Source organism: Parambassis ranga, chromosome 13 (assembly GCF_900634625.1).
Source record: "Parambassis ranga chromosome 13, fParRan2.1, whole genome shotgun sequence".
Classification (NCBI taxonomy): Eukaryota; Metazoa; Chordata; class Actinopteri; family Ambassidae; genus Parambassis; species Parambassis ranga.
The window spans coordinates 3,301,695-3,323,818 of NC_041033.1; the positions used below are offsets into that span (position 1 = coordinate 3,301,695).

Here is a 22,124-nt window from a genome sequence, read left to right on the forward strand (position 1 = left end):
TCACAGAAAAACTATGAATACTGCAGGCAGCTATGAGTCAGAGTGGATAAGAATATGCTACTATATGATATAATTTAATTAATAGAATAATACAATATTCCAGATCCAAGGTAAAACTCACAGAAGAGCAGGACTGACAGGAAAAAATGTGAAGAATCAATACACAGCACAGGTGGCTATGATATTTCAGAGCTACGGTCAGGGCGATAGATTCTAACACAACTGTCAGTCTGATAAAGGATAAATGAGTCAGACTAAACCGAACACCTCTCTGCCAATAATTAGGGAATGGAACAAAGGTGATGGCTCCCAGCCTAAAAGCTGCAGCTGCAATAAAACCACTCTTTATAAGCAACAAAGAGAAATCTGCACTTTCCAGCGCTGATATGTAATCTGTTACGCCATCGGAAGTCTCACAGCTGACAGCTGGGAGAGTGGATGGAATGGCTCAGAGCCAGAGGTTAACGCCGAGTTTGTGCTCCTTGCCTGGTGTGCAAGACAGCTTTTTGTAAGACATTTGAGGGTTCTGCATTATTAAGCAAGTGCATGTCAAGGATTGATGAGAAACACACCATCCTTTTCACCTGTCAGGAGGGCGGTGTCACCCGAGCCACTGTCACATCCAGCCCTAGAGCGGCACGATGAAATATTAAGAGGGATCCTGGGAGCGAGAGTTGACACCAACTGCTGTTCACACGCAACGCCGCGGTGTTCGACACGGTGCCCTCAAACCATAAGATAAACACAGCTGGGTAGGCCGCTGGTAGCCTTAAAGTCAGGAAGATCTGTGTCTTCTAAAAGAAAAACCAGAGATCATCTTGACACTTGTACCTCTCAGTTCAAAGTGGTTAACCAGCTCTCTAAATATAACAAAGAACACTGTAGGTGTGTGTGGATGGATGGACATTTCTGAGGCTTATTTTTCCTGTCAAGACTTCAACCAATCAACCCAAAACTGGCACTGTGTACTTTCGGGGACACAAGTAGCTTTACCAGATCCCAGTTAAAGTTGTTTGGTTCATCATATTTAGGCTAAAAATAGCTCCCAGGCAGTGAAAAGAAGTCCACAAAAGGGATAGAGCTGCCAGGTGAACAAGATGCGGCTACGTCAGCCAGTCACACTTTTTAGACTATCACCATTTTCTGATGATTTTGCAATGGCAAATCTTTAAAAGAGCTCATTCAGAACGACTTTGTCAGCTTTATATAATCCATATCTTTTACAGTCCTGTAGAAAAAGTCGTTTTCTGCTGTTGAATAACATTTAACATTTCCAACAGTAAACTTACAGATCATCCTGGAAGCAGAAACACAAGACTGTAAAAATCAAAAAAATGATACACACAGGCTAACAGAGGCTAAAGGCACATCAGCGAATCTGACTTGCCCTGAAGCCCTGACAGCAAAGTAGCTGCTAATCACCTGGACTGATTAACTGTCAGACAGAACTCAACCTAGACTATATATAAATACAAAAAGCAAAGTAAGTTAACTGCGGGCGCATTTCCTGATGGTAACAGTTCTGACTTAACATGCAAAAATAGCAGAAGAAAATGTGTCGGTGGTTTATTTTTAGGAGGGAGCACTGATGCATGCTGGGGCTCCTGTTAACATGTTGTCAGTGGCGTTCATGCATGTTTACATGTGAGCATGCAATAAAAAGTGGGTCAAACTGGGGTTATAAGCACAGTTGATGCAGTATCCTTAAGTCTTTAAACATAAAAGGAACCCCCTCCCCTAAACATTGCCTGAATCTGGACTCAGTCATTAACTGTTTGGTTCTCAGTTCTAAGCAAAATGCCTGACCAGTTTAATCAGGCAGCCCAAATATCTTCCTTTTCTTTCGGGGGAGTTTTCCTTTAGCTTAGCCTGTCGTTTCCATGGCATCACATCCATGAGTGATGGACCATATCTAAACCCAGAGAAAACTCTGGCTACTCAAAGACTGTAGAATCCTGCATCATTTCCAGTAGGGTAAAAAAAAGGGGGGGTGGGGTGGTGGGGGGGATCAAGCTCCTCACGTTTTGTTCTTTCTTTTCTGATACTTTGTCACCATATCTTGCAAACTGGTGTTGATGATGGAAGGATGGACGAACAGAAAAAGAAAAACACAGAGAAACAAAAGACATTAAACAACATAAAATATCAAAGATGTCAATGGTGTGTCAAAGATCTGAATAATTGTAGACACTGTAACGGCCCAGTTCTGTTCTTCCCTTTAGCCATTTAACTGTACTGCATGTATCCTCTTTTTATTTATGAGGATGCAGAGTCATCTTGACGTTGCATACAGAGTGGAGGGTATTCTAATGATGTGCAGAGCTGCTCAGAAGAACTCTCACTCTGTCTCTGTAGGATGCGACAAAAAAAAAAAAAAACGAGCGAGGCTCAGCATGCACCTCAGAGAGTGTATACAGTTTCTAACAAGAAGTCTCAGAGGAGGGACAAGGCCTGAAACTGAGCTGCTTTCAAGGCATCTTGTTTGAATACATTGTTTGTTTGGATATAAACTCCTTCTAAAACAAGGGATTATACAGCATACATCTACTTTTAAGCCTGTTACAGTAGGATGGGAATTAAAGGCCATAATGATCAGTATCTGGAGGCCTTTGATTGGATAATGCCACTCTTGGAAATGACCTGAAATGGAAAAGTAATCATACATCTTACAGGAAGCATTTTTACAGTGTATGTCTTGTACCTGTTGATAAGGTCTTCATTGTCGTCACTCTCCATTTCGTCCTCGATGGCCGCCTGGAGATCGCCGATCCTTTTGAAGGCCAGTTTGAGGTCCGCCTGCAGGCTCTGATTAGCAGCCTCTAAGCTCTCAATGTCCATTTCCTGTTAACGAGAAATGAGACAGAATGAACTTTTCAGCTGGCCGGGACCAAAGGTTGACCGGTTCAATGTTGCTGATGAATGCTCTTCTAAAAATGTCAGGAGTGTCTGAGTGTATTGCTGGCTCGTCGATAATTGTTGGCAAGCTGTCTCATTACCAGCTCGTGTTTTTTGCGGCTGGCCTCGGCTTCTTTCTTGGCCAGTTCACCCATCTCCTCTTTGATGTCGCGGATCTGTCTCTGCAGACGTTTGTTTTGTTCCTTCTCTCGAATCTCGCTGCTGCTGCGCTGGTCGCGTTCTTCTGTCAGCTTCTCCAGGTTCTCCTTAAGACGTGCTACAAGGCTCTGCACAACAAGAGGGTTTCACAATGACACCACATTGTGGTAAGTACACTGATGTAGATCCAGTTAGGTGTAAATGAAGAACTACAGTGGTAAAACGTAAAAACAGATAAGGATGCAAACAGACAAAAAGTGGCAAATACTTCAGCCGAGTGACAGCTAGCTGACTAAGCCCACTTTCCAGGCTACCTAATAAACCGGGCTTTGACCATAAATGTTATTTTGATTTAACCAGCTAGGTAATTGCAAGCAAGCGATGGTTATTATGACGTACTGATTAAGATGCTTTTGTCTGTTAGCATAGTAACATAATAAAAACATGCAATTCTCAAAGTGATTTTCCATCACCTGAAAGGGATCAATTTGCATTTATGTATAGATACGATGACCTGAGTGCTGCTTATCATCCAGCTTATTACACAAGTACTTATTATAGAAATCAGCTCTGGTCAATCCAGCTGCAGTGCTGTAACAGATGAGTATATTGTGGAGTCATAGACCATATATATATATATGTATTAGTCATTTAAATCTGCATCCATCCAGTGGCACACATTATCAGTGAGTTAGCTCCTGCATTAGCCATCGGCCTTGTCCATATTTCACACACTGAGTGGGTGTTGTACTCTGCCTCCACACATTTGTATTGATTGAGCTCTGTTACCTCCAAGCTTTGATGAGCAATCTGAGTCAGGCAACCTGATATTCACTCACAGTATTATTATTTTTTTTTTGCTGGAGAGAGAGAGAAGTCTCCAACAGAAGACAGAATGACTACAACCCTTGTATTCCAAAGTCTGCACATTGCTTGAAATCTAGTGCTTCTAAAAAGCTTTGGATAAATACATATTATATTGACTTTGGAGGGAAGGAGGAGCAGTGGGAGTGTGGCAGCCTGTGAGCACGCTGCACAGTTAGTAATTACTAAACTGAACCTGTAAAATAGAACACAGGGTCATTTTATCAGCGGGTGAAAGACTATTTCATTCTCTCCCTGGATGTGTGCAGATGGCAACCTTTATCTTTCACTTTTTTGTTCAAGGCAAAATGTGAAGGTAATTTGAAAAAGACAGAATAAAAAAAAATGGTATTTGTCGAGAGAGAGGGTAACACAAAATAGAGAACAACATAAAGCACGGATTTTATGGAGCTTATCTACATCTTTATGTGTTGACCTTTTAACCTGCTGACGTTTTTATTTATATATTTATTTATTTTTCTGACCTAAGCAGCACATTTCTCCCTCCCACCAACCGCTGGCAGATGCCTACCATCACCATCATAACCAACATGGTCCTTGCCCATGTGTTTGGCTCTCACCTCCAGGCGTTTGACCTGGGTCTTCTCAAACTCCAGCTTGGTCTCCAGCTCGCGAATCTTGGCCTCCTGCCGGCTAACAAGGGATTTCTCCACCATGGACTGCTCCTGGAATTCCAGCTGGCTCTGGAGGGCTTGCATCTAGGATGCAAACATACACATATTTTTGCTACTAATCAGAGAATTGTTGTATCGGTACAAAATGCGTAGATTTCCTGTGTTTGATGTAGATACATGCAGCAGTTATTATGAGGATGACAGTACATGATTGTCTGAGTTGCAGAAAAACACACTGGCCATCTGTGTCACATACTGCCAGTGACAAATGCATGAATGACACATCTATTAAGGATTGCATTTGCAAAGACGCGCTTGCAGAGGGAATAGAAAATAGGCATTCATGCATGCTTCAATGCTTTGTCCATATTTGGATTAAACAGGAATTTGGCAGAAACCCATGGGTGGCATATTTAAACTGAATAAAAATCTGCTTTCTAATTATTTGACAAGAAATAAAAAACACTTTCAGTGAAATTTCCCTTTGCTCACCCCGCTGGTCCCTTCCTGTGTGTCTTCTGTTCACTTTTTATGCTGACAGAACTTGTTCCGCACCGTTACATCTCTCCTTACCCTTTTTACTGCGCTTTTATGCAGGCTGCAAATTTTAACTGGCTGTCATTGTTACTTATTGGTGTTATACCAAGAACAGAAAACAAGCATTTACCTTCTCCTGAATATCCTGCTTCTCCTTGAGGGCTTCCTCCAGCTGAGCCTGTAGGTCACTGATTTGAGCCAAGTTCTGAGCTGACTGAAAGCACGCACACATAAAAAAAATATAAGAAACAGTGAGCAGCTGTAGGACAGATCACATCAAATTTGAGAACCCCAAAATCCACTAGTGGGTTTGACATGATTTTTTTGTTTCAATTTTTTTTTTTTTACATGTAACAATTACAAATTCTGTGAAAAATACAATTTCTATGAGTCTGTTTTTATTATTGCTGATTCTAGTTTTTTTTCATGTTTGCAAAATCAATAAGCAATTCAACTTTAGTTTTTTTTATATTTAATGTATGTCTTTCTCTGCTTCTCACCATGATTGTGCTGTTTCCATGGAGGTACAGAACAGAGGTTGCAGTGAAAAATGAGCTCACACTGACTATAAATGTGACAGGAGTGAAAAACGCCCTGAAAGTGCTCGGGGTTTAGAGGACTAAAGGGGAGGGTTATTAATGTGTGTCTAGAGACCAACAAAATATAAGCAAAGAAGCCCCTTATGATGTCATTAGGGGATAAGAACATTTGCAACAGGCCAACAATCAGGGGTATGTAAACAGCACACATGGTACCGCATGTTAAAAACAGGTTTGTCTGATGAATAAATGAAATTATATACTGCCAACTGACACTGAGATTACAGATTATACAGCTAACAGTATGCCATACATTTACTCGTTGAAGAGTGACCAGTGTGGAATATCTAAGACAAGTGCTTTCCTTCACAGTAGATGAAGCACTCCACTACAGCAAGTCCCACCGGGACTTTAGCTGCTTCAATTTAGACAGGAGGGACGGGTTCATTTGGAGCCAGTGAAGGCAGATCACTCCATCAGCAGAGGAAAGGAAGCGCTTTTACTCCACTCTCTCTTCCACTTGATGCCCACCTGCATATACAGCTACATAAATACTAATGGAGGAACACTCAAAGCTCACCTAATATCAGCGCTTTTCAAAAATGACTCAGCTGGCTGGGATGGATGTTGTTAGAGCAATTTAAGGTAAAGCTTTATCCGGGGATTTTACTCTGTAAATCAACTTTTGATTTTTTTTTTTTTAATGAAAAAAATGAAAAAATGAAAAAAAAAAAATGTGAAAAAGAACGGGAGAAAATTCCTGCATAATGATGAAGAAGTCATACAGAAGCTTGTTACTTCAACTTATGGACCGCCGGTGAAGCCGAAGAAGACAGCTCTCCGACATCTGTTTCTGTGGGAAATTAAAAGTGCCCTCCACACAGTGTGTGGCTGTCTGTCTGGGCTTAAAAATTTGATTGCATGAAGGGACTTTGTCAAAGCCAGAATGAGGTGTTAATTCATTTTCAAAGGACTTTATTTCCATGCAGCTCTGTGGGAGTGACCTTCATTTTTATTAAAGTCTGAAATGGGGACTGTAAATGTCAAAGTAGGAAAGTTAATTGTGACACAGAACACAATGGACAGTCCATTTTAAAGGAATCGTGTTTCTACATTTTTGTCCATAAATATATTTCAAAAACGTTTACAATTAAAAAACACTAAAGCTAATTAGTTATTCTTCCAATAATAATAATAAACAAATTAGGAGAGAGTGTACCTGAGCCACGGCAGCCTTGTGTTTCTTCATCAGCTCGTTGAGGTCCTCCTGGTCCTCCTCCATACGTGACTGCAGGTCGTTCTTCTCCCTCTGCAGGCGACTCAGCTGCTCCTCCAGCTGAAGGACACAAGAAAAACAGGGATTTGTGAAAAAAATTGAATAAACCTCAATAAACCTTCATCTGTTTGCTCATTGTTATCTGCAGTATAAAGTCCTGCACCTCTAGGAAACGGCACAATCATGACCACAAGTAGATACAACTCAACCACGTCTGTGTGCATTACAACACAGTTACAAAGACATGAATCATAACAAAGAAAAGCATTAAGTTGAATATTTTTTCAAGCATCCACAACAAGTCTTGAAAAAATGTCATATGTGGATACTATTACTAAATTTTTGAGTCAGTGGAAAGAGAGGAAACTGGGACTGAAGAAGGATAAAGCAGCAAAAGTTCCAGGTAAAACAGTGTCATCTCTGCTTGGATCTTCATCTTGCTTTAAAGCCATATAAATACAGTGACGTTGCAGTTGTGCCACAAGCGGAGGTCCTTCCTTTATTAGCTGCTTCGTGGACCGCTCTGATCAAGGTGCTCAAATGGGGTGATGTGAGGTCCCAGCCATAACCATTATATCCAATTAAAGGCTAAAAGCTAGCAGTGTCGTACCTTCAGCTAAGGGGAGAGACTGTACTGAAGTAATCCTATTGCTGTAATGAGTGGGATAATATACAAAAGAGGCAGAGAGGCTGTTGATGCAGAGCTATGGATTAATAAATTATGACTAATGTGGCTATGTGAAAAGGCTAATGAATCAATTTGCACATAGAGTGTGGATGAGAGGAGTCAGCAACAGGCAGAGCTGACACTGTTGCACCCATCTGATTAGGTGAATGTACATAGTGAATAAACATACAACCTTAGATCACGATGAGAAGATTTCCTTATTTATTTTTATTAAACACACCCACCGCCGAGACGTAGCAAGGTGTACATTAGTCACTAAATATATCCATGTGGAATCTAGGGCAAATTCATTTGCATATCGTGCTTTTACTTTTGGCCCTCGGTGAGAGCTGATGAAAGCTTCAAGCTCTGCAGCCTGTAAAAAACACAGTGATGGACACTTAAAAAAAAACAAACGTGCCAGTCACCAGCATCAAACTGTCATTTAACACATTTAACAACAGGCTGTCAGTGCATTCTTAACCGAGCTGCCCGGCCCCTCTCTCTCTCTCTCTCTCTCTCTGTTTCTCTCAGATTGCCGTGGAAAATAAAGCTGTTGAAAACATGCGAGACAATTTTCTCAAAACACTGCAATTACGGCGGCAGGACGGTGGAAAACGGCAGCCCATCTGAAAGAAATGTTGTTTGCATGATTTTATCTTTGTCGAATTGCACCGTGTCATGTGGCCGAGGGTGCATCAAAAAAAAAACAACACACCGTTTATGCAATTACCGTCATGGCAGCCTCCCACTTTCTCAGCAGGCTAATGTGCGTGCTGCAGAGGTCGTCCTCAAAGACATCATTTCAAAACAAACAGCTGGTGACGCAGTCATCGTTAACTCTGAAACCGTCCTTTTTTTTTCTCCACTTTTTTGCTATAAACGTCAAAACAATTACTGGAAGCGGTTTTCCATGGTGTGTTATTTTATTATACAGTGAGACTTTTCTAAACTTTAAATAAATTCCCTTGAATAATAGCTGAGATCAAGTGGTGATTTAAATACACTTAATTTAAAAAAATACAGATTGAACCCGAAGTGGATACAGTAACCAATATCTAATTATGCTTTAAGAGTTATTAGGATGTCACTAAAACTCTAATTTAACAGAGCTAAGTGCAAAGCCAGCAGCAACTAGAATAACATGATGGAGATAATTAAAAATGATTATCCCCGATCTAGTTTATAAAGAGCCTGCTCATGTAAATACAGATTGTACTATAGTGCTATCTAATAAAATATACAACTACACTGCAATAAACAGTGACAGGTCTCGCTTTCCATTATGTCATGTGTGATTCATGCATCTTTCTCAGGCTCAGCACATGTTCACATCATTTGTCCAGACATTCACTGTGTGAATGCTTTCTGATTCAGAGTAGATCACGGGTGCCCAATACGTCGATGTGTGATTCTGGTCGTTTGCGAAAGCGGTGCAGGTCGATCGCGTGCCATTCAGAAAATGTTTTCATGTTCGTCAATCATTTATCCTCAAGGTCCTCTAAAGATCTTTTATAACAAAGATGCTCCACTTACTCCTGGTCGTTTGCGTCATTGCGTGTTTGTGTGTATGTAGTAGCATGAATTGATTGAAGTAGTGAGAGTTCACAGCTGGTTAATAACAAACTGTTTGTGGTAGTTTTAGAAGTTAACTACACGGTAAAAATGGGGAATATCTATTTTTTAATGCCTTTTATTATCATCCATTTACCTGCCTCTCTCTTCACTTGATGCCATAACTGGTTATGGCTACGTTTGCAAAAGGTTTGTTAAATTTAAGGTTCTCAGTCATCCAGGTCATCCAGGTCATTTTCATTCAGAAGGTTGAAGCGAGGCACCTTAACTTGTAGAATTGCCTTGAAGAACTGATGAAGCTGCTTGAAGGAGCAGTTGCCTTGCTTCAACCTTTTGAACTTTTAAGATGTTTTCTTTGATTATTTTAACCTGTACATATGTTATATAACATTTATATAATAAAGGTGATCACAAAGAGCAGCAGAAAATCTGCAAGTTGAAGGGCTTCATAAAATGATGATGGTACTGAGTCAGTGGGTTATTGTAGTAGTATTAACGTTGTGGCAGTATAATCTTCTTTTACATAAATAAAAAGAAAATGCCTATTTATTTTAAAAAGGTTTAAAAAGGTCATAGTTGCTCACCCCTGACCTACACCAGCCAAGCTGCAAACCATAAAAAAGGAAGGTGACGTTGATGAGACTGAAATGTAAACACTGCATCACAGAAACAGCAGTTTAACATGATTATTGTTTACTAAACTCCATTACACTGTACTCAGACGGACGCCACCATTGTGTTTATTGGGTGAATTCAACAATTTACTACCAAATAATAGAGCAGCTTGAGCATTAGATAGGCTTACTGTCATTTAATCGCTTCTCTCAGTCTGATAATGTGCAGGTGGTTCATTAAGGAAATGATTAAAACCTTCTAGAAGGTTCTAAAGTGGCTGCTGACAGACAGCTGGTCCTCCCGAGGCCTCAGTTTAAAAAATAAACTGCGGTTGTAGATGAGGTGGTGACACTACCAAGATCCTTATGCAACATTTGAGTAAGTTTAGTGTTGAATTGCATGTGTCCTATTACACTTTAAAATCTCATCATTTAAAGAGGACAAGATCCACCCGTTCTCTCCTTGTATCTGCATTTAACCTGCAGCTTAATTATCTTTACCCTTGCCTCACATAATAGTCACCTTTCTAAAATTCGCAGGCAAACTTATTTAAATGAAGTTCAGCCTGTTCAAACCAAATATGTCTTACAGTCAGTGGTTTCTCTTTAGCAGGCAGGAGACAAGGCTCAAGGAGATTAAGCCCCAATGATACAGAGGGTGAATGAATAGAAGGCACTTTGACTGATGTGTAAAAAAACCAGACTGCCATGGGAAATAAGTACGAAAAAAAGTCCAGCTAAAGGACAGAAAGTATAAAGGTCAAACAGTTTAGGAGAAGAATAGATAGAAGGAAAGGCGAAAAGGGTAAAATGCTGAGTTAATAGACAGAATAAAGAATAAAAATTTCATCATCTAGAAAAAATAAGGAAACGTGATAAAAGTGAAGACTAGTAGGAGGACGAAGGATGAGCTGAGGGAACAGCTGTGTCCTCTAACCCCCCTATCTCTGACTAAAGGCACTGCTTTGACATATCTACTGCCGCCCTGATACCAGCACAGATGGTGCTGCCTTATAAAAGCATCAAAAACACACCAAACCTGACAGACAGCTTCAGATTTTTCCTTTCTTTAAACCCTCATTAAATATAACCCTGGTCAAAACTGCTGCCTGGTGGTTGTGTCGCTAATGAAGACATGTTAGAAATGAGATCCAAAGAGTTTGGTACTGACCGCCTGTTTGGTTTTGGAGATGTCCTCCATCTGAACATGCAAGTCTTCAATCTCCACCTCCATGGATTTACGAGCTTTAACTGCAGCGGCGCAGGTGAACTCAGATTCCTCCAGCTGGAAGAGAGGGAGGATAAGATGACGGAAATAAATGTAGCATGTACAGTGATCTTCAGCAGTCAGTTGCTGCTGATCATCGGCCCTTGATGGACTGATCATCAGAATAAATATTAAAATATTTCAATACTGTTTTCTCCTTTTTTTTTAATATGCGTCTTTTCTCCATACTTATCCTTAACCTGCAAAATAGGAAGCAAAACAAACAAACACATTTCCACGCTGCACAGAACTGTGATTATCTCTCCAGGTTTTCAAATATGTGGCAACTCCTTGTTTACTTTATTTAAAGCAGAACTCAGTGTAAGAGGTTTAATTGGCACTATTTTCTCTGAAGCCTCTTCTCAATGAAATGTGTGGGTTGTAATAGGTAACAAAGATCTACATATTCTAATACCGACAATAATGCTGAGCTTTGAACTGCGCAGAATGCCAGATTGGTTTCATTTGGTTTTGTTTCTTGTGTAAACTCAACCATAGCCTTCCACAGCACGGAACAAACCACGCCTCGTGTTTTTGTGTCTGTACCTGATTCTTGAGCTGAGCGATCTCCCTCTTACTGGGTGCGTTGTTCTTTATGTGGTCCAACATGATCTGAGCATCGGCCAGCAGAGCCTTGGTTCTCTTCAGGTCCTTCCTCAAACGCTTCTCGGTCTCTATGTCACCACCTCTCACCTGGAAACAATGTCCAGAGACATGTTTTAACAGGTTTGAATTACAGGCTAGACCAAATCTTTAGATTTCATCACAATCATTTTTATTCCAGAACATGTTAAAAATTAAGTGTGTTTACTAACAAGATATTGAAAAAAAACCATACATACAAGATGTGAACTATTAAATATCTATATCATGTGGAGCACATACCTTTTGTTTCCAAGATTGGTAAGACTTAAGATGGCAATCCAGTATGTTTTCATGATCTGTGTCTGTTACACTGAAAGATGTTTGTGTTCTCTCTACTTGTAGCCATGATTGTGCTGTTTCCTTTAAGATTTAGGACTTTATATTGGAGAACAAGTGTTTTACACCCATTTCCTTGCAATAATTTGCACTGGTCTGAGTGCACCAGCAGCTGTCAAAGTGTGGACATCAGCCTGAACTTAGCATTTGTATCTGTAGACAGCAATGATTTGATTCAGTCAGTATAAATGACTCAAAAATCAAATAAACCTCACATCTCCACCCACACACACACCGCACCAGCAGTGGTGCTTTATTTGAGCAAATACCACTGCTAACATTCTGTTACTATCCAAAGCATAATGAAATTTGAAGTGCTCTGAATCTGCAGAGGAAATCGACAGACACGAAGGTCAAGATCAAGTCCTGCTGGCAGATGGATGCGTAGTGTACTCTTCTAATTTGGAGTGACTCATTTTACCGTCCAGAAATGTTGGAAGAAATCGCACAGGAGTCTCTTACAGGTTGTGTGTGAGATGCCGTTAAATTCACACTGTGTGGTTACCTTGTCCTGTTCTGTCAGAAGCTTTGACTCCAGCTCTCTCTTCTCTTTCAGCACCTTCTGCTTCTCGTCATACTCTTCTTCCAACTGGACTTCCATTTGCTTCAGCTACAGCGAAATTGATTCATAGTTAGTGATCATCTAAAGCCACATAATACCTGTAGGAGTAGGAGTAGCAGTGGACCTGATCAGCTACTGTTGCTGACCAGGAAAATGGTTCAGACTCTCAACAGACTTCTACATCATTGACACGTCCATTATACATTCTGCCAAAAACTTGTAGACCACAGAATCTTTCCACATACATGCCCTTATACTCCAGTGTTAACCCAACATTAAGAGGGAAATGAGATACACTGACTTGTTCTCAGTGTGTCCCCAGTGTGTGCATCAAAGAGTGTGTCATAATGTTGTTGAGCATAAGAGAAAGACGTGCCTGCCCTGTGGAGGATTTTAAACTGATAACGGTTTAACTGAGCTGCTGTTCGCTCATTATAGCTCAGAAAGGGTCATATGAGGAGAAGCCAAATTCCTTCAACTCTACACATTTAATTAACCAATCGTAATATGATAATTCCACTAAAGAAAGGTTTGATATAACAGTGCCTGCATGGCAACTGGCCAAATGACAACAAGGGAAAACCCAGGAGAGAGGGGATACCGGTACTCTACACTGAGTGATGAAACATGCAAAATATGAAGTTTTAACTATTCTACCATGCTGCAATACACATGCCTAGTGTCATACTGTATTTGTAAGCAGCAGTGTAAAAACCGAGACTAGCAGCTAGCTACATTAGCTTAGTTAAGTTCTGTGGTCCAGTTTCTGTGATAAATCTGCTCTTATCCACTGTTAAACATGACAACATCCCTAATGTCTGACACATTAGCATTTAATGTTCATGCAAAACAATAGTATCCACAACATTTTAGCAATATTTCTTTTTTTTTTCATATTTGTTGGCAATGAGATCTCTAATGAACAAAAGCGCTATGTATGAACTCTTATTATCTTATTGGCAATAAAAAAAACAAACTTTAGTGTATTTTTTAAACTTTAGATGCATCAAAACAAGCAAGAATCGTAACAGATATCATAAAATGGAAAGGGCTGCTCCCTCATTCACCATTTATTCTGTGAAATCCATTATCACAATACACTGCTATATAAATGCCACTGGAAGACATAGTGTGTGTGGATGCAGCACCCAGCTTGTGTATTTGTAGAAAAAGCTAATTACGCGTGGGTTAATGAGGACCGGACTGGTGGAGGGCAGTGACAGGGGCAGTCAGCAAAACAAACACAACTGCAATAACAGCAATAAAGCTTAACATGATTCCAAAAGCAAGCCACCCACTCACTCACTTTGCCATCCACCCACACGCCCCTCCAGTCCACTGTACTCGTTTCACTTAATAGTTTAGGCCACCCATGGGAGCCATTATTCTGACAGAGCAGCAAACAAATGTGACTCGGGAAAAAGTTAAATCATTCATGTGACCCGACAAATGAAATTATAACAGCTGCGTGTTGATTAAACAATTTTAAAAGGGTCATAAAGACACACAAGTCCAAACTTCTGTCCTATAAATTCAGGATTGCCATTATACATTTCAAAATAAAAGCCTATGGGAGATAGTGAAATGCTTTTAATGTGTAACAGTTTAGGTGAGGTGAAAAAAACAGATTGTGTCATAATATGTCATATGAGAAAGATCTGTGCTCTTATTGGTCAACATTAGAGATATATTCTAGAGGGGGAAATCACATCATAACCCATCAATAAACATGGAATTGATCATTAAATGGCAACTGTTAAAGCCAAAGTTTAAACTAACAGTATATAAGTGTACATAAGTGTAAATAAACGTCTTCACCTTCTTGTTGCAGGACTGTCTGATCTCTTCCACTTCATCGTCTTTGCTCTCAATCTCCTTGGAATGGGTTTGACGCAAGCGCTCCATCTCCATCTCCAGACGCAGCTTGGCCTGAAAGACACACACAGATCAGACACACACTTATTTCCATACAGTACATTTATAGCTGTTCTATATTTAGCAAATAAAATAACTGTTGAACTCAGTCTGCTGCAGGAGCTGAGGGTGGGTTTGTGTTTTTATCTTTATATGGATCCACTTTTGGGTCTTTTTTTTCCCCCGGATTTATTAAGAAACCTTTGGTACCTACAGCTCCCATTGTTAAGCCTGTGGATGATGATTAGTACATCTACCCATGTATGTCCCTCCTTAGATATCAGTGACAGCATGGGGCTGAGGTAATTTACTGCCAATGGCTCCCAGGTCTACTATGTGTCTGTCTTTTGGATCAAGATTAAAGACCTCTGCCTCTTTGGGATTTTTTTTTTGACTGCATTAACAGAAGCATTCAGGCACCCTGCCTCCCTCTGACATTGTGCTGCTCTCACAAAGTCTTTACTCTTTGACTGGTAATATTTTGGAAATCACTTATGTTGTACTTTTAGTGAGTGACAGGACTGATATCATTCTGTATGTGCTAAGTAGAGGTGCACTCTCCCACTTAACTTGACAACCAACCAGCGACCCATCCGGTTTGACAAATCTCCAAACAGTGCTTCTCTCCACAAACACCAGATCAAAAACAGCTTATATTAGATTAACAGTTGTGATGGGCTTGGCATGGGCAATGCCAGGTGGAAATCTGTTAGAATGGGAGGAAAGCCAGACGAATTCTGCCAGAGTGGAGTTAGCACGTCTCCACACAGAGAAACAGAGTCTTGGGAAGAGTGTCAACTACAGTGATAGTTTAGTCAAATACTGAAAGTAAGGCACTAACAGGACATTTTGTTAGTGTGAGGGTCATGTTGAGTCCAAAGGTTGAAGTGAGGCAACTGGACCTGCAGACTAGACTTTTAGACAGAGAGGACAGATGGTTTGAAGAGGAGTCAAAGAAGCCAATGATGCTGTTGGTAAAATCTTTCCTTAACAGAGGTGGTGGTCTCAGACATCACCTTTCTACCACATACAATGCAGCTTCCATCCATTCCCAGGAAGTTTCACTCCAAGTCACACGTCATGTGGAGTCCACAGTGGGATATGTGGAGGGGTTTTTATAATTTGGCTTAAGGATAAGCAATTACATTTTAAATCTAATCCTGAACCCAACAGCCAAAATGACACAGTTTAATCCCAGAAAACTGATATGGTCCTTAAAAGCATCATCTGCAGCATATGCTTCTAAAAATGTGACCAAAATAAAAAAGTTTAAAATGCTGAATTTCATTTCAACCACTTTATGCTACTTGTGTCTTAATTAACAGTGTCATCATAAGAAACAAAAACTTTTGCCCATCCTAAAGCATGCAGCCATGACTGACTCTTCTTGGAGCGGTGGATGTGTGGAAAAAAAATGTAGTGACTTTACTACAGTTGATGTCCACTGAAAAACTGGTTTGTAGACGCTGTGAAAACGCAAACCAATTAGTTTACCTCAAGAAGTTAAAAACTAGCAGTAAGTCTTAAGCCTGTACCTGTTCTAACATCTGGATGGTGCCGGCCTGCTCATCCAGCTCCTCCTCCTGGTCCTTTACCTTGGCCTCCATGTCACGAAGCTGCTTCCTCACCTGAGAAATTACACACAAATACTATGAAAAGAATTCTATTTGAGTTGTAATTGTGAGTTTGTATGAATGTAAAAACCTCGACTGACTGCAAAATGCAGCAACACATACAATAAAAGACAGGGAGAAAAATCAAGAGAGAAGCAAAGAAGACCTTGGCCAACGATGCCTCATCCTTGGATTCCTGCGAGTTGAGGTCCTGCAGCTCAGCCTCCAGCTGGTCCACCTTCAGGTTGACTGCACACATCTCCAGGTCTTTGTCCTACAGGACAGATGGTTACAGTTACAGGGAAGGACACCAGAGAATTACAGTTTAAACATGGAGCTGACACATATTTACCAAACTCAGCTGCTATTCACACACAAAGACAAACATTTCCACAACAAACTCATCTGCTGTCGACATGCGTAGTGCAAACATGATCCGCAGACTTCTGTGCGCCAACTGTGTGTCCTTGCACTCTGTTATTGATGAATCATAATTGTGTAGATATTGGCGAACACCTCCGTTTTCCTCTTCAGGTGTATGGGCGACGTAATGTTTTATTTTGTATCTTGCGGACACAGAAAGCATGAAGCAGCCCTTCATGTGTGGAGGAGCGCACAGACACGTACCTCCAGCTGCTGCCGGAGGCTGAAGTTCTCTCCCGTCAGCATGTCTTTTTCTCGAGCCAGTTTCTCCCTGAGGCTCCTCTCTCTCTGCACCTCCTCCTGGGCTGCACTAAGCTCACTGTCAAACCTGCAAACACATTCGCTCCACTGATTAACACTCTAATACAACAACATCGAGGAGGCAAAATTCATGATCTTTAAATGTGCTGAGCTGGTCAGAGGAAGATACTGAATTATCTCTCTGTTAACTAAAGCATACACACATACAGCTAGATGTCCCTTGATAACACACACAGCAAAACAGATGCTCTCTGTGCTAGAACCAATCTGGGACATAATTATTGTTACAACAGCCACATGGTAATACGACTGTGTGAACTTGTATGTACCGGTATGTACAGACCAGGTGTATTATCCTTTACTTTTTTTTGTTTAAACTTTCTTCAACTTGGATGTTTTGTCTGGATGTGTTTTGTGTACTGACTTCCTCTGTTTCTTCTCCAGGTCGTGGTTGCGGCTCTGTTGTCCCTCCAGGTGAAGTTTGGTGTCCTGCAGTTCAGACGTCAGCCGCTGTGTTTTCTTCTTCAGCTGCTGGATGTTTCGCTGGGACTCCTCGTTATCGGCCTCCAGGTCACTGATCTGCACAGACAACAAAAACACGGCACAGCACGAGTAAGAAGACATCTCACAGCCTCTTACCATAAAATACACAAATAAGCCATACAGGAGGACGCACATCCTGTGATTTATAATGCAGCTAAAACACAAAAAGTTGGATACTCTAACTTTTGAACCTAATGTCATAATGTGTGTAGTAATGTTTATTGTCTAATTTAGATTCCTCAGATTAGCCACGATTTGTCTTTATGACAGCTTTGCCCTGTTGGCTATAGTGTATGTTTATCAGCTTTATAAGCCTATCAAAGTTTAATTGGTGGAATTGAATTGCTTTCTGTGATGTCTGTGCAATAATACATCATACATTACACTAATATAATAGGGTGGTACATACTTCCTGTCAGACAAATGTAAAATGTACAAAAGTAATTGTCTGAATTCACAGTTAGAAGCTATATTTAGCATCACAAAAACGCAGCTAGATCAGACAGAATGTTCATTATAATTGCAAAGTGAGAATCTCCTATGGATGTGGGGCTTATGACAAATGGGGGTTAATGATGTTGGGGGGATCAGAATGATCAGAATGTTTGTCCGCTTCACTTCTCCCAGAGAAGAGATACAGGAAATAAAATCAGAAAACTACAACACACGTAAAATGTTTCAGATCATCAAACACATTTAAATATTAGACAAAAATAACACAAGTACACACAATGCCATTTTTAAATGAAGGTGTTAATTATTAAGTTGGAAAAAATCCAAACCTACATGGCCCTGTGTGAATAAGTGATTCCCCCCTGAATTCCATTTCTCTAGCCACACCTGGGCCTGATAACTGCCACACATGTTCTCATAAAGACATCACTTCAGTCAGTACCTGCCTGACAAAGTGGAGCAGACAAAAAGATCCTCCAGACATCATGATGCGATCCAAGGAAATTCAGGAACAAATGAGAAATAAAGTCATGGAGGTCTATCAGTCTGGAATAGGGTCATAAAGCCATTTTTAAAGCTTTGGGACTCCACAAATGGTGAAAACATGGAACTGCAGTGAACCTTCCCAGCAACGACTCATGCAAGAGGCCACAAAAGAGCCCAGAACACCATCCAAAGGACTGCAGGCCTCACCTGCCTCAGTTAACGTCAGTGTTCATGACTCCACCATCAGAAAGAGACTGGGCAAAAATGGCCAGCAAAGACAAAACCCACTGCTGAGCAAAGGAACATAAAGACTGGTCTCAGTTTTGCCAGAAAACATCTCAGTAGTGTGATGGTCTGGAGCTGTTTTGCTGCCTCAGGAAGACTTGCTGTGGTAAATGAACCCATGTATTCTGCTGTCTACCAAAACATCCTGAAGGAGAAGGTTGGGTCATCTGTTCATGATCCCAAGCTGAAGCACTTGGGTTCTGATCCAAAACACACTAGCAAGTCCACCTCTGAATGGCTTCAGAAAAACAAAGTCTTTGGAGTAGCCTAGTCAAAGTCCTGACCTGAATTTGATTGAAATGCTTTGGCATGACCTTAAAAAGGTGGTTCATGCTCGAAAACCCTCCAATGTGGCTGAATTCCAACAATTCTGCAAAGATGAGTGGGCCGCGCTGTAAAAGAATCAACAATACTAATACTTAGTCGTTGCTGCTAAGGGTGGCCCAACCAGTTATGAGGTTTAGGGGGCAATCTCTTTTTCATACAGGGCTATGTAAGTTTGGATTTATTTTCCTATTATAAACTCCTTATTTAAAAACTGCATTTTGTCATTATTTTTGTTTAATATTAACATTAGTTTGATCTGGAACATTTAGGTGTGACAAACATACAAAACAAAAAAAGAAATCATGAAGGGGGCAACACTTTTCACACCAGTGTAGCTGTTGTGGGTTTTGATTTGAAACACATTTGTATCATTAAAAATTAAGCGCTGGAAATGTGTATATTGGTGTGTCGACTCACCCTCCTCTCCAGCTGCCGTTTGTTCTGCTGCTCCAGCTCCAGTTTGTCATCAAACTCCTGCTGCAGCCTCTTCTTGGTGAACTCAATCTCCCTGATGGCTCGCTCATACTTCAGCCTCCACTCTCCTCCTGTTAACATCAGCACAGTCACAATCTGCCCCATGCAGCATAACAAGCAGAGAACATGTGCTTTTTAAACATCGGTTTAAAAAGTTTGAATCTGAATCCTAACAATAAGGGGATGAGTTAAAGTTCACTGATTTTCACCTGAAAGTCAGGCTTCGAAAACAAGTCTGAATTCAAACATCTCCCTTTCAGGAACTGAAATGAGTGAATGGTACTGGTGTTTGGTTGGTTGTGTTCTGTCTCCAGCACAAAACATAAAACTGCTACATCTCATGTAACCTCTACAAACCGCTAAAGCTGTGGCAATCGCAATTCAAGCGCACTTAAAAGAAATCAATCGTACATTCAGAATTCGCACAGAAGCCAGCTGCCTGGAACTGATCTTTCCTTCTGAACTAATCTATTTGTAATGTACTTCTTGGCATTGGATATTTTTTCTTGTCTTTTGTCAACACATTGATTGGACACCACCCCTGCAGTTGCTACTGAAGAACACACACTGGGCTTTTCTTGAAGTCTGGAAGGGAATTACTACTATTGTACCATCTGCGTGGGAGTACGTGTATGTAGAGTTCATTCAGTGAGCAGAGGAAAAAAAGAAAAAAGAAAATCCACAATACAAGTCTGATATGTGCTGAGACAGGCCATTTAAATCTTTTCAAAATGGCGCATTTTGTCGTGTTTGGTACTGACTCAGTTTCTCTGTACCAGCTTTATCATTGGAAAGTTTGCTGCTTTTACAGGTTCCTAATAATCAGTTTTTTTCTTCTTTTATTAAATACATGTACAATTAATTTGCAGTCACCCCACTGACAGTCTTTGTACTTGGCGGCCAACAGGTTTTGGTGTTGATATGATGAAAAAGTTCTTTATATAGAAGCAGCACATTACATCGTTTGTGGACATGCTATCGGCTACGCTCAGATTACCAGGCTGTAGTGGCTCGAATCTGGATTCTCAGGCCTGTACAGACACACACATGCATTTGATTGTCAACCTTGACTTTTGAATCAGACTACAGTCCATGCTTTGCTTTTATTGCTATGTTTTTTGTGTTCACAAATAATACACAAAATGACCTCATCATAGTGTAGGGACCTCATCAGCCCTCCACCACTGTACTTAACAGTGGGTGTGAGGTGTTTCTGCTAAAATGCTGTTTTTGTTTGAACTCAAAATTATTATGTTATATGTTTTTGTTCATCTCAAGTCCCACAGCGATCAGAATGATAAAGTTTTTACACAAAATTATAGAATTAAAAGCTATAAGTTAATGTCAACCAATCGATATGACCGTCTGAACCACTGCACTTCAGCCACAACTCCCCAACTCTGAGAAGGCAGCTCAATATTGCAGTCTAAAGGCAGACATGACATCTTTACAATGTGCAGCCTCCAATATATCTTTGATGAAAACCATCTTTGTTTTTGTCTTTATTTTGTTGGGGACTGTGGAGAGGGGGACAGCAAGAGTCAAAGAGAGCAAAGAAATGACACGGAGCTATTAATCTCCAACTGGGAACCAAACTAGGAAACTACTGCTCAGGACATGTGCAGCCATGTGGTACGTGCCCATGACACTTCAGACTGACTGCCACGCATCACCTGAAACATCCTCCACGGCTAGTTTATGTCTAAACAGTACAGCTTACACAGTAATATGTTACACCGCTTAACTTGTCGCAACTCAACAGCTGCCAATCACATGCAATCTGTGCCTGCCCACACAGTCCTAAGAAGACATATAATCAGTCAAACACCATTGTGGGCGTCCAGCCGCTTTAACCAACTCCTAACAATTAGCATGTATGTGAGTGTGCTTTTAGAACAGCACGATGTAAACATGTGAACAGCAGATTGGTAATTACTGCCTGCAGAGGAAGGACGTGCTACTTTGCTCACTTCAGGTCTGCGTGTAGGAGTGTCTGACCTGTGTCATCGTCATCCATCTCGCCGTTGAGCTCTGAAGCCCTGATGAGTCGAGCTTCCATCACCTCCATCTCCATGGACTCCGTCTGTTTCTTCATGCTGTCAAACTTGGCCTGGTGAAAGAGGAAGGAGAGGAAGCGGTTTCTATGACAACGTCAACACATCTGCCCCTACAGTGTTACAGAGTCCTTCAGGTTTCACATTAAACACCTCAGGGACATGTGAAGTAAGGCTTATATATTTGAGGCATGATTGAAATATCTCCTGCTATTATATATGATTAGGATTAGGACCTCGACCTTATCATGGTTCACCTTATTACTTTGTGCAGGTTGTTACTATGCAACCCAGGCTGCTTCCGACAGTCAGAGTCAAGTTTACTTTGACCACTGTTTATGTGGACCTCCAGTCAAAACATCTTTAAGAAGCATGCTTAAGCAAGCATTTTATCACCTAAATGTACTCAACAATTTTTTTTTCATTATATTTTTGGTAAATTTTCTTATAAGCTATATTTACAGTAGGGTTGGGCGGTATCCAAATTTTGATACCATCAAACGCCTTTCAGTGGATTGCATTTTTTATTGAAGTATTAAAAATGATACTACCGCTCGATACCTGTGTGCCCCGCCGGTATACCTTAATACCTTAATACCGCCCAACCCTAAAGACACCAAATTATAATCAAGCCCAGTTGTTCTGATTTTTTTTGTCAGAGCATTAAAAGTAAAAAATGTTTTAGGATATAATAAAACATCATCTAAGCAGGTAAATACA

General features: G+C 40.6%; 1 protein-coding gene across 18 annotated transcripts in view; it reads right to left on the minus strand.

Annotated features, from left to right (window-relative positions):
* The window catches only part of myo18ab (myosin XVIIIA b), a 91,725-nt gene that overhangs the window by 10,282 nt on the left and 59,319 nt on the right, over window positions 1-22,124 (minus strand). For 14 of the 18 annotated variants that reach the window (XM_028420395.1, XM_028420393.1, XM_028420392.1 and 11 more), the window contains 16 exons: window positions 21,349-21,460; window positions 19,294-19,421; window positions 17,207-17,361; window positions 16,726-16,849; window positions 16,265-16,372; window positions 16,021-16,113; window positions 14,390-14,500; window positions 12,515-12,619; window positions 11,575-11,721; window positions 10,933-11,046; window positions 6,849-6,965; window positions 5,221-5,304; window positions 4,500-4,637; window positions 2,997-3,182; window positions 2,702-2,841; window positions 2,022-2,066 (listed from right to left, as the gene is read on the minus strand). In XM_028420395.1, coding sequence (XP_028276196.1) covers window positions 2,022-2,066; window positions 2,702-2,841; window positions 2,997-3,182; window positions 4,500-4,637; window positions 5,221-5,304; window positions 6,849-6,965; window positions 10,933-11,046; window positions 11,575-11,721; window positions 12,515-12,619; window positions 14,390-14,500; window positions 16,021-16,113; window positions 16,265-16,372; window positions 16,726-16,849; window positions 17,207-17,361; window positions 19,294-19,421; window positions 21,349-21,460 — 1,907 coding nt within the window. The remainder of the gene's footprint in view (window positions 1-2,021; window positions 2,067-2,701; window positions 2,842-2,996; window positions 3,183-4,499; window positions 4,638-5,220; window positions 5,305-6,848; window positions 6,966-10,932; window positions 11,047-11,574; window positions 11,722-12,514; window positions 12,620-14,389; window positions 14,501-16,020; window positions 16,114-16,264; window positions 16,373-16,725; window positions 16,850-17,206; window positions 17,362-19,293; window positions 19,422-21,348; window positions 21,461-22,124) is intronic. The other 4 variants (XM_028420397.1, XM_028420394.1, XM_028420399.1 and 1 more) reach the window with 1 other exon arrangement.